General features: G+C 40.3%; 1 protein-coding gene across 1 annotated transcript in view; it reads left to right on the forward strand.

Moving 5' to 3' along the window:
• Positions 1–5260, forward strand: part of RND2 (Rho family GTPase 2) — a 206571-nt gene extending 201311 nt beyond the window's left edge. The window contains exon 5 of the mRNA XM_053699585.1: positions 4544–5260. Coding sequence (XP_053555560.1) covers positions 4544–4792 — 249 coding nt within the window. The 3' untranslated portion in view covers positions 4793–5260. The remainder of the gene's footprint in view (positions 1–4543) is intronic.
• Positions 5261–12273: the final 7013 nt, after the last annotated feature.

The raw sequence follows: 12273 nt of genomic DNA on the forward strand, positions 1-12273 counted from the left end.
GAGGCCTCTATGGAGCAGATTTGTAAGACGGCTACCTAGTCCTCCTTACACACTTTTACAAAGTTTTACAAATTTGACGTTTTTGCTTCTGTGGAAGCTGTTTTTGGGAGAAAAGTTTTACAGGCTGTGGTGCCCTCAGATTAGGGTCCACATTTTTACCCTCCCGGTTTCATTCAGTGTCCTCTAAAGCTTGGATATATGTTTCCCAAAACTAATGAATGAAGCCGTGGACTCTCCACCCCTTTAGATGGAAAACATAAATTGTGCTTACCTTATAATTTTATTTCCATCGTGGGGAGGAGAGTCCATGCCTCCTGCCCTTAACTCCGGTGGGCGGACCTAAATTTAATTTATCTTCTGGCACCATTTATACCCTGATATTTCTCCTTCTGTTCCTTGTTCCCTTGGCAGAATAACTGGGGGATGAGGGGAGTGGGGGAGGTATTTAATCCTTTGGCTGGGGTGTCTTGGCCTCCTCCTGATGGCCAGGTTCTTATTATATGGAAATAAAATGATCAGGTAAGCATAATTTATGTTTTTGACTCGCTATCAGTCTGATCCTATACAAAATTACATCTAGCCCTGAAATATCTAGTAATTGTCCTGTATAGACGTTAAATAATTCCCAAATGTATGTTTTAGCCTTTGAAAGCCATGTCAGAGTGTTGCAGATGTTTGTCTCCACAGACAGTGAGCAAGCATGCTATACTTCCCTTCTTGTGGTAAACCTTATGGGTAGTTTGCCTAAGCAAAAAGAGAGGGCCTCTCTTGAGTAACTGGCACAAGTGAGCTAAAAAAAAAGACTCTTCCTTGAATGATCACTATATACCTCACAAGGTATTTAAGGGATTTTCAATTTCAGAAGTGTCCCTGCTTGTCTGTTTTTTTGCATAGTCTTTGCTGTTACTCATATCCTAAAATGGAAAGAAATGACTGATTGTTTATACAAGTCTATTCCTAAAGTTATCTGCTGTGTAGCTTCTTAGTGGTATTTTTAAATGATTAACTGTTATCATAAGTAAAACACAGACTTTACCCTTCATCTAAACAGACTAACGAGTGAATAAATAAAAGACATTATTTATGTCAGGGCTTCACAAATCCAGTTTCCAAATCCTTATATAAAATAATTTCCTATAAATATGTGACCGGCTTAGTATTCTGGGTAGCTCCTTAATTGCATAGAAATTTGTCAGCTCTAATTTATGTGTCCCTTTATCACAAACATCCGATCTTGCTATAAAGTTGTATTTAAAGAGATAAACCTAATAATTTTTTAAAGGGACAGTAATGTAAACATTAAACTTAGAGCATGCAATTTTTAACAACTTTCCAATTTACTTTTTTATTATCAAATTTGGTTCATTCTCTTAGTATTTTATTTATTTTTAAACAAGGAGGCTCAGGATTAGCAATACATTACTGGAAGCTAGCTGGTGAGCCAATCACAAGAGGCATAATAATAGAAGTTAATTGGAACGTTGTTGAAAATCATAAAAGTTTTATTTTGTCTTTACTGTCCCTTTGATTTATAATCAGTTTTCTTCTATTTCTGGAAAACGTGATGTATTAAAAACCACAGACTTGCATTATTAAAAAAACGTTTCAGGGGAATATTTATTAAAGGGCCATAATACCCAAATGTTTAAACACTTGAAAGTGATGCAGCATAGCTGTAAAAAGCTGACTAGAAAATATCTCCTGAACATCTCTATGTAAAAAAGAAAGATATTTTACCTCAAAAGTTCCTCAGTAGCCACCTCCCATTGTAAAGGATTTTTAAGCAGCATTTTAGTGTGTCTGTCCCGGGACATCTTAGGGAATGAGCATCGTGAACTCTCATATTATTTCACCAATCAGGTAAAGGAAGTTTACTATGAAATCTCATGATAGATAAGTCAAATCTCATGAGATCACAGTAAGAGTTCATGACCTCAGCACTGCTGATGCTGATTGGCTGCTGTTCATTTCTTCATTTTTTTTTATTTGTACCTGCAGCTGGGAGCAGGTGAAGTATAACTTTTTACACAGAACTTACTCTGCTGAGCTGAGGAGATTGTGAGGTAAAATATCTTCCTTTTTTACATAGAGATGCTCAGGTGATATTTTCCTGTCAGCTTTTTACAGTTATACTGCATCAGTTTCAAGTGATTTAGCATATGAGTATTATGTCCCTTTAATCTGCATTTGCATCTTATGAAGCTTTGTGGTGCAGGCTTGCATGAGTGAGTCTACAACCACAAATTCAAGAAGCAGAAACTGCTTCTTTTGCCTCTTCGTCACCTCAGAGGTGGCGAGATAATGCACTGTTTGGGGTGATTGACAATTAGTTGAGCGAGAACAGGAGGCAGCGTTGCACAAAAGAGATCTTATGCAATGTTACATTTTTCCACAAGATGCTTCATCTCAAATGGTGATTTACAGGACAACAGGTTCTCTACTTGAGAACGTGCCCACTTGCAATCTTGATAGATTTTCCCCTCAGCATGTGATTCAAGAGACTTTTCTTTTACAGTGACATAGTAGAGATGTCAGTATGATCATTTTACTATTCTAAGGATGCCTTTTTAGTAGAATAGCAGAGCCCCAATGCTTCACTGTTTGAGGGAACATTACAAGAAACTATAGAAAAAAACAGAGCTGTTTAAACCATATATCCCTCTCTGTGTTTGTGCAATATAAACATTTCAGAACTGCCAGGAAGCTGGTTTAGCTACCCTGAAGGAAGCATAACAAAATCATGTATGGTGCTGATGATGAAGATATTAGTAGGTCTTCTGGCAGCTTTCAGTGAAGTTTGTGTGTGTGTCTAGCCCCCCCGTAACAATATTGAGTTTTACAGAGATATAGCTAAACCTGTACAAATATATACAAAAGAGTTAAGCTATAGGGCTTTATATGTATGCATAATTGCCAACTGTCCCTAGTTTCCCAGAACACTCTCAGCTATTGGGATCCCATCCTTGGTAAACATTCTAAGAAGTCTGTCCCACATTACAAAAATGTGCCTTTGAGAACAGGCACAAGGTCTTTGTTGGTCTTATGTACATATACACAGTAATATATCTAATTTGGTGAATTGGCATCTGTGAATCATCTGTAGTTTACACATTAGTTTAAGTAACCCAGTATGTAATAATGTGTATTATTTATATCGGTTTTATGGGGAAAGAGCAGAAAGTTCTGATTGAAAAGGGCAAAGCTATGGAAACGGTGGGCATACTCTTGTTAGATGCTTATTTGTTTGTTCTGCTGCAAAGTGCTGCTGGAAATGGTTTTCAGATATTGATAACTATGATGTATGTGTATATGTAGTTTAGTATATATGTGGGTGCATCTCATTTATAATGGTGTAGAAATGTATCATGAAAGTCATAAATACATGAACAGTTCTACTTTGAGAAGAATAATTATATGTTTGAGATCAATATATGAAAATTAGTACAAATTTAAACAAGAATAAAAAATACCAGATCTCTCCTAAAATAATACTTTTTGAAAAGCATGAACTTACTATCTGAATGCAATAACTTAGTTGGATGTTGTTTTTATATATTTTGCTTATTCTTTAGTGTATTGACTGGTGTATATATTTAAATCAATATTTACAGTTCAATATTTTCAGTATATATCTAGAGTAGCGTTGGGTTAAATGTATTTATTTTGTAGACTATATATATCGGTCTCTTACAGATCATTCATCTGGGATATGTGTCATGTTTGTTCAACATTTCTCATTGATGTCTGGAGCTGCAGCCCGCATCAGATTAACACACACAAAGTCTGGCACTCTACTGCAAGCATGCAGTGATATTTAAAAGCAAAAATGGAAGTTAGTTACATTTGGCACCAAGCAGTTTAATCCCAGGACCACATAAATGTTTCTTTCCACCTGGGTCCCTAAACTTCAGCCACACAATGCATGCTTTCAAACAAACACTGAGAACCAACAGGGGGGACACAGGCCTTTATTTCCCTAGACACATACAAAACACGGAAATGGACAGCACTCACAGACTCGACTGGGTACACATCCTAAGTCGCTGTGAAACCCACAGCCCTGAATACTTAGACAACTGTACAGTTTCCAGCAACTCAGGCAGTTAAACCCTGTCCAGCCTAGGTGCGAAGTCCATAGGGAAAATTACAAAACAAAATGATCAACACAACCCACAAAGTCTGGCACTCTCCTGCAAGCACACAGTGATATTCAAAAGCAAAAATAGAAGAGGTAGTTGCATTTGGTGCCACGTCAAGGTCTCTTCCCACCTGGGTCCCTAACCTGCAGCCACACAATGCATGTTTTCAAACAAACAAACAAACTGAGTACTCTTAATGAGTAGTATCAACAGATACTTATTATTAAAAAACAAAAAAACAGAGGGGGATTTGAAGAGTTATTGGTAGAGATATACAAAACTAAATAAAATTAAAGATTGCTGTAGAGGAATTGTATTCATTTATGTGCCTTTTTTAAGGCATCACATCAGGTTTTGTTGTTTTGGTCAGTAAATATACTCATAATTCCCCCTGTCTCTTCCAGGGTAGTACCCAGGCGCGGCAAATTGGTGCAGTGGCATATGTGGAATGCTCCTCCAAGGTGTCTGAAAACAGTGTTCGGGATGTCTTTCATGTCACGACCCTTGCATCCATCAATCGCATTTCCAAAAACCTTAAGCGCAGCAACTCCAAGAGGGGACTAAAGCGAGTGTCACAGCTCCCTGGACGGACTGATCTGTTAAACGAGACAGAGATTCGCAAGGACCGGGCCAAGAGCTGCTCTATTATGTGATATACACCTGCTGGCTGTAAATAAACTGTGTGTAGAAGAGCCACTTTGTACAGTTAAACTGGCTTCCCATACACAAAGATGGAAGCAATACTAATGACGTATATCCGAGGCTTAACTTCAGTTTGTAGGCCTCATCTGCAAACAGCAGGAGGCGCACTAATGTGACTGTTTCAGGCAAAAAAATGATTATTCTGAAGCCTGAGATGAAGATTAAAAAAAGATAACATGTATTGAGTATGCTTTTGTCCTGCTGATCCCGTCCTTTTAAATGTATTTATATGCGCACAGAGCTCTTGCCATTGTACAAAGTTAAGAGGAGGCGTTGTGTATAACCTATGTAACGTGTGTATATATGTATGTATGTTTATATGTATATATACACACAAATATGATACACATTGTGTTACTGAGAGGTGTGGGAGGTTGTGTTAGTATGAAAATTAAAGCATTGTTGTAATCCAAAACAAACATGGAATGGACTTTTTTATGACTTTTATTTTAAGATCTACTACTAGCCCCAACAACGATGTTAAGAGGTTACATGTTTATGAAGTTAGACGTAAACAAGTCTTTTAAGGAATCTTCTATGGATTTTGATGAGAACAAAAATGCCCATCAAGCCTTTCCCTTTTAAAGTTAATGCTGAAATAATTTTTATGATAGCCTATGCATATATTGAATTCACTTACTGTATTTGTCTTTACCACATATATATATATAGTATATAATGGATCATATGCAGCTATCATATTATACAGTCAAAATCAAATTCACTAAAGAACAATTGGTGGTAATGGCCTTAAATATTAAAGGGACACTAAACCCAAACATTTTCTTTCACGATTCAGGTAGAGAACACAATTTTAAACATTCCAATTTACTTCTATTATCTATAAGATATCCTTTGTTAAAGAAATAGAAATGCACATGGGTGAGCCAATCACACAAGGCATCTATGTGCAGCTACCAATCAGCAGCTACTGAGCCTATCTAGATATGCTTTTCAGCAAAGAATATCAAGAGAATGAAGCAAATTAGATAATAGAAGTAAATAGAAAGTTGTTTAAAATTGCATACTCTTTCTACATCATGAAAAAAAAGTTTCATGTCCCTTTAAATTATTTTCTCTTGTAAGGTGTATCCAGTCCACAGATTCATCCATTACTTGTGGGATATTCTCCTTCCCAACAGGAAGCTGCAAGAGGATCACCCACAGCAGAGCTGTCTATATAGCTCCTTCCCTAACTGCCACCCCCAGTCATTCTCTTGCAGCTCTCGACAAGGGAAGTAGCTAGAGAGATGTGGTGAATTAATGTAGTTTATTTTCAATCAAAAGTTTATTATTTTCAAATGGTACCGGAGTTGTACTATTTTAGCCTCAGGCAGAAAGTTGATGAAGAGGTTTTTGATGATCTTAGCAGTTTGTAACTAAGATCCACTGCTGTTCTCACACATAACTAAAGAGATGGGTAACTTCAGCTGGGGGAATAGCGTGCAGGATTACCTGCTCTGAGGTATGTGCAGTTTTACATTTTTCTAGAAGAGATGAAAGCTAGAAAATGCTGACATTTTATTTAAGGTAAGCCTGATTACAGTGTTTTAATAACGACTGGTATCATGCTTGCTGTAAAGGGTAATATTTTTGTTATTTACTCTCATTACTTAATAGATATAACGTTTGCTTGATGTATATAAACGTTTATTACAAATGGTGATAAAACTTTATTCTGAGGCCCAGTTTTTCCACATGGCTGACTAGATTTTGCCTAGGGATAGTTTTTTAAGGCCCTCTCACTGTGAGTACATGTTGGGAGGGGCCTAATTTCGTGCCTTAATTGCGCAGTAGTTTTTGCAGCTTGAGACATCCAGCTTCTCTGAAGGAGTCCCCTGACATATAGGACCCCTCTAAAGTGTTTTTGTGCCTTCCAAAGTCGTTGTATGGGCAGGTAGGAGCCACAGTAGAGCTGTGGCAGTTGGTTGTGACTGTTTAAAAACGGTTATATCGTTTTTTTGATTCGGTTTTGAAACTAAGGGGTTAATCATCCATTTGCAAGTGGGTGCAATGCTATTTCAGTTTATTATACACACAGTAAAAATTTAGTAGAATTCACTGCTTTTTTCACTGTTTTGCAGTTTCTGTGATTGTTTTTTTCTCTTAAAGGCACAGTACCGTTTTTATTTTTTGCTTGTTCACAGTAATTAAGTGTTTTCCAAGCTTGCTGGTCTCATTACTAGTCTGTTTAAACATGTCTGACATGGAGGAAACTCATTGTTCATTATGTTTAGAAGCCATTGTGGAACCCCCTCTTAGAATGTGTACCAAATGCACTGATTTTACTATAGATTACAAAGACCATATTCTGGCTTTAAAAAAGTTATCACCAGAAGAAATTGACAAGGAGGAAGTTATGCCGTCTAACTCTCCCCACGTGTCAGAACCTATAACTCCCGCTCAGGGGACGCCGAGTACATCTAGCGCGCCCATTGCGTATACCTTACAAGACATGGCGGCAGTTATGAATCATACCCTGACAGAGGTATTATCTAAACTGCCAGGATTGCAAGGAAAGCAAGACAGCTCTGGGACTAGAATAAATACAGAGCTCTCTGATGCTTTAGTGGCTATGTCTGATACACCCTCACAATGTACTGAAGCTGAAGCAGGGGAGCTTCAATCTGTGGGTGATTTTTCTGATTCAGGGAAGATTCTTCAACCTGATTCTGATATGTCTACATTTAAATTTAAGCTTGAGCACCTCCGCATATTGCTCAGGGAGGTCTTAGCAACTCTGGACGACTGTGATGCTATTGTAGTCCCAGAGAAATTATGTAGATTGGATAAATACTATGCAGTACCTACTTACACTGATGTTTTTCCAATCCCTAAGAGATTTTCTGAAATTATTACTAAGGAATGGGATAGACCAGGTGTACCGTTCTCTCCCCCTCCTGTTTTTAAAAAGATGTTTCCTATAGACGCCGCTACACAGGACTTGTGGCAGATGGTCCCTAAGGTGGAGGGAGCAGTTTCTACTCTAGCTAAGCGTACCACTATCCCTGTCGAGGACAGTTGTGCTTTTCTAGATCCAATTGACAAATAATTAGAGGGTTACCTTAAGAAATATTTTATTCAACAAGGTTTTATTCTCCAGCCTCTTGCATGCATTGCCCCAGTCACTGCTGCTGCGGCTTTCTGGTTTGAGTCTCTAGAGGAGGCTCTACAGGTTGAAACCCCATTGGAAGATATTATTGACAAGCTTAAGGCCCTTAAGCTTGCCAATTCATTTGTTTCTGACGCCATTGTTCATTTAACCAAGCTAACGGCTTAAAATTCAGGTTTTGCTATTCAGGCGCGTAGGGCGCTATGGCTTAAATCCTGGTCAGCTGACGTGACTTCAAAGTCTAAACTTCTCAACATTCCCTTCAAAGGACAGACCCTATTCGGGCCTGGACTGAAGGAGATAATTTCTGACATCACTGGAGGAAAAGGTAACACCCTTCCTCAAGACAGGTTCAACAAATTAATGACCAAACAGTCTAGTTTTTGGCCCTTTCGAAACTTCAAGAGTGGCGCAGCTTCAACTTCCTCTAACACAAAACAAGAGGGAACTTTTGCCCAGTCTAAGCCGGTCTGGAGACCTAACCAGGCTTGGAACAAGGGGAAACAGGCCAAAAAGCCTGCTGCTGCCTCTAAGACAGCATGAAGGAGCAGCCCCGATCCGGAAACGGATCTAGTAGGGGGCAGACTCTCTCTCTTCGACCAGGCTTGGGCAAGAGATGTCCAGGATCCCTGGGCATTGGAAATTGTGTCCAAGGGTTATCTTCTGGAATTCAAAACCTCTCCCCCAAAAGGGAGATTTCATCTCTCACATTTATCTGTAAACCAGATAAAGAGAGAGGCATTCTTAGATTGTGTTCGAGACCTCCTAGTTATGGGAGTGATCCACCCAGTTCCGCAGGAGGAACAGGGGCAGGGCTTCTATTCAAATCTGTTTGTGGTTCCCAAGAAAGAGGGAACATTCAGACCAATTTTAGATCTCAAGATCTTAAACAAATTTCTCAGAGTCCCATCCTTCAAGATGGAGACTATTCGAACCATCCTTCCTATGATCCAGGAGGGTCAATATATGACTACCGTAGACTTAAAGGATGCTTATCTTCACATCCCGATACACAAAGATCATCATTGTTTTCTCAGGTTTGCCTTTCTAGACAGGCACTACCAGTTTGTGGCTCTTCCCTTCGGGTTGGCCATGGCACCAAGAATCTTTACAAAGGTTCTAGAGTCCCTCCTAGCGGTCCTAAGGCCGCGGGGTATAGCAGTAGCCCCTTACTTAGACGACATTCTAATACAGGCGTCAACTTATCAAATCGCAAGGTCCCATACAGACATTGTTCTGGCATTTCTGAGGTCCCATGGGTGGAAGGTGAACAAAGAAAAGAGTTCTCTATCACCTCTAAGAAGAGTTTCATTCCTAGGGACTCTGATAGCTTCGGTAGAAATGAAGATTTACCTAACGAAGGCCAGATTGTCAAAACTTCTAGACTCTTGCCGTGTTCTTTATTCCACTTCTCGTCCTTCAGTGGGTCAGTGTATGGAAGTAATCGGTTTAATGGTAGCGGCAATGGACATAGTACCATTTGCCCGCCTACATCTCAGACCGCTGCAACTTTGCATGCTCAGTCAGTGGAATGGGGATTACACAGATTTGTCCCCTCTACTAAATCTGGATCAAGAAACCAGGGATTCTCTTCTCTGGTGGCTATGTCAGGTCCATCTGTCCAAGGGGATGAGCTTCCGCAGGCCAGATTGGACTATAGTAACGACAGATGCCAGCCTTCTGGGCTGGGGTGCAGTCTGGAACTCCCTGAAGGCTCAGGGCTCGTAGACTCAGGAGGAGGCACTCCTTCCGATAAACATTCTGGAACTAAAAGCGATTTTCAATGCTCTTCAGGCATGGCCTCAGCTAGCTGGGGTCAGGTTCATCAGATTTCAGTCGGACAATATCACGACTGTAGCCTACATCAACCATCAGGGGGGAACAAGGAGTTCCCTAGCAATGTTGGAGGTTTCAAAGATAATTCTATGGGCAGAGGTTCACTCTTGCTATCTATCAGCTATCCATATCCCAGGTGTCGAGAACTTGGAGGTGGATTTTCTAAGCCGGCAGACTTTTCATCCGGGAGAATGGGAACTCCATCCGGAGGTATTTGCTCAGTTGATTCAACTTTGGGGCAAACCAGAACTGGATCTCATGGCGTCTCGCCAGAACGCCAAGCTTCCTTGTTACGGGACCAGGTCCAGGGACCCCAAGGCAACGCTGATAGATGCTCTAGCAGCGCCTTGGTCCTTCAACCTGGCTTATGTGTTTCCACCGTTTCCTCTGCTCCCTTGTCTGATTGCCAAGATCAAGCAGGAGAGAGCTTCATTGATTTTGATAGCACCTGCGTGGCCACGCAGGACTTGGTATGCAGACCTGGTGGACATGTCATCCTGTCCACCATGGATCCTGCCGCTGAGGCAGGACCTTCTACTTCAGGGTCCTTTCAACCATCCAAACCTAATTTCTCTGCGTCTGACTGCTTGGAGATTGAACGCTTGATTTTATCAAAGCGTGGTTTCTCTGAATCGGTCATTGATACATTAATTCATGCTCGAAAGCCGGTTACCAGGAAAATCTATCATAAGATATGGTGTAAATATCTTCATAGGTGTGACTCCAAGGGTTACTCATGGAGTAAGGTCAGGATTCCTAGAATATTATCTTTTCTCCAAGAAGGATTGGAGAAGGGATTGTCAGCTAGTTCCTTAAAGGGACAGATTTCTGCTCTGTCTATTCTTTTGGACAAGCGTCTGGCTAATACTCCAGACATTCAGGCGTTTTGTCAGGCTTTAGTTCGAATCAAGCCTGTGTTTAAACCTGTTGCTCCGCCATGGAGTCTAAATTTAGTTCTTAAAGTTCTTCAAGGGGTTCCATTTGAACCTTTGCATTCCATAGATATCAAGCTTTTGTCTTGGAAAGTTCTGTTTTTGGTAGCTATCTCCTCGGCTCGACGAGTTTCGGAGTTATCGGCTTTACAATGTGATTCTCCTTATCTCATTTTCCATGCTGATAAGGTAGTGTTGCGTACCAAATCTGGGTTTCTTCCTAAGGTGGTATCTAATAAGAATATCAATCAGGAGATTGTTGTTCCTTCACTATGTCCTAATCCTTCTTCAAAGCAGGAACGTCTATTACACAATCTTGATGTGGTCCGTGCTTTAAAATTCTATTTACAAGCCACTAAAGATTTTCGTCAAACATCTGCTTTGTTTGTGGTTTACTCTGGACAGAGGAGAGGCCAAAAGGCTTCGGCAACTTCTCTTTCTTTTTGGTTAAGAAGCATAATCCGCTTTGCTTACGAGACTGCTGGCCAGCAGCCTCCTGAGAGAATTACAGCTCATTCCACTAGAGCAGTAGCTTCCACATGGGCTTTTAAAAATGAGGCTTCTGTTGAACAGATTTGTAAGGCGACGACTTGGTCTTCGCTTCATACCTTTTCTAAATTCTACAAATTTGATACTTTTGCTTCTTCGGAGGCTGTTTTTGGGAGAAAGGTCTTACAGGCAGTGGTGCCCTCCGTTTAAGCACCTGCCTTGTCCCTCCCTTCATCCGTGTCCTATAGCTTTGGTATTGGTATCCCACAAGTAATGGATGAATCCGTGGACTGGATACACCTTACAAGAGAAAACAAAATTTATGCTTACCTGATAAATTTATTTCTCTTGTGGTGTATCCAGTCCACGGCCCGCCCTGTCATTTTAAGGCAGGTGTTATTTATTTTTTAAACTAGTCACCACTGCACCCTATAGTTTCTCCTTTCTCTTGCTTGTCTTCGGTCGAATGACTGGGGGTGGCAGTTAGGGGAGGAGCTATATAGACAGCTCTGCTGTGGGTGATCCTCTTGCAGCTTCCTGTTGGGAAGGAGAATATCCCACAAGTAATGGATGAATCCGTGGACTGGATACACCACAAGAGAAATAAATTTATCAGGTAAGCATACATTTTGTAGCCTACATCAACCATCAGGGGGGAACAAGGAGTTCCCTAGCAATGTTGGAGGTTTCAAAGATAATTCTATGGGCAGAGGTTCACTCTTGCCATCTATCAGCTATCCATATCCCAGGTGTCGAGAACTGGGAGGCGGATTTTCTAAGTCGGCAGACTTTTCATCCGGGAGAATGGGAACTCCATCCGGAGGTATTTGCTCAGTTGATTCAACTTTGGGGCAAACCAGAACTGGATCTCATGTGCATGCTCTGTATTACGTCATCACACTATTTCAATCAACCCAATTTTTATAAAATATCGATGGGTGCACAGATTGCAAGACAAAAAAGACCATTTTCTTTTGTCTGACAATCCTTTTATCATTAGGGTCTAATTCTCTAAAGGGATTTTATATGACTATTTACCAACTTGGCTGTAACACATTGATGG

Source organism: Bombina bombina, chromosome 1 (assembly GCF_027579735.1).
Source record: "Bombina bombina isolate aBomBom1 chromosome 1, aBomBom1.pri, whole genome shotgun sequence".
NCBI classification, from domain to species: Eukaryota; Metazoa; Chordata; class Amphibia; order Anura; family Bombinatoridae; genus Bombina; species Bombina bombina.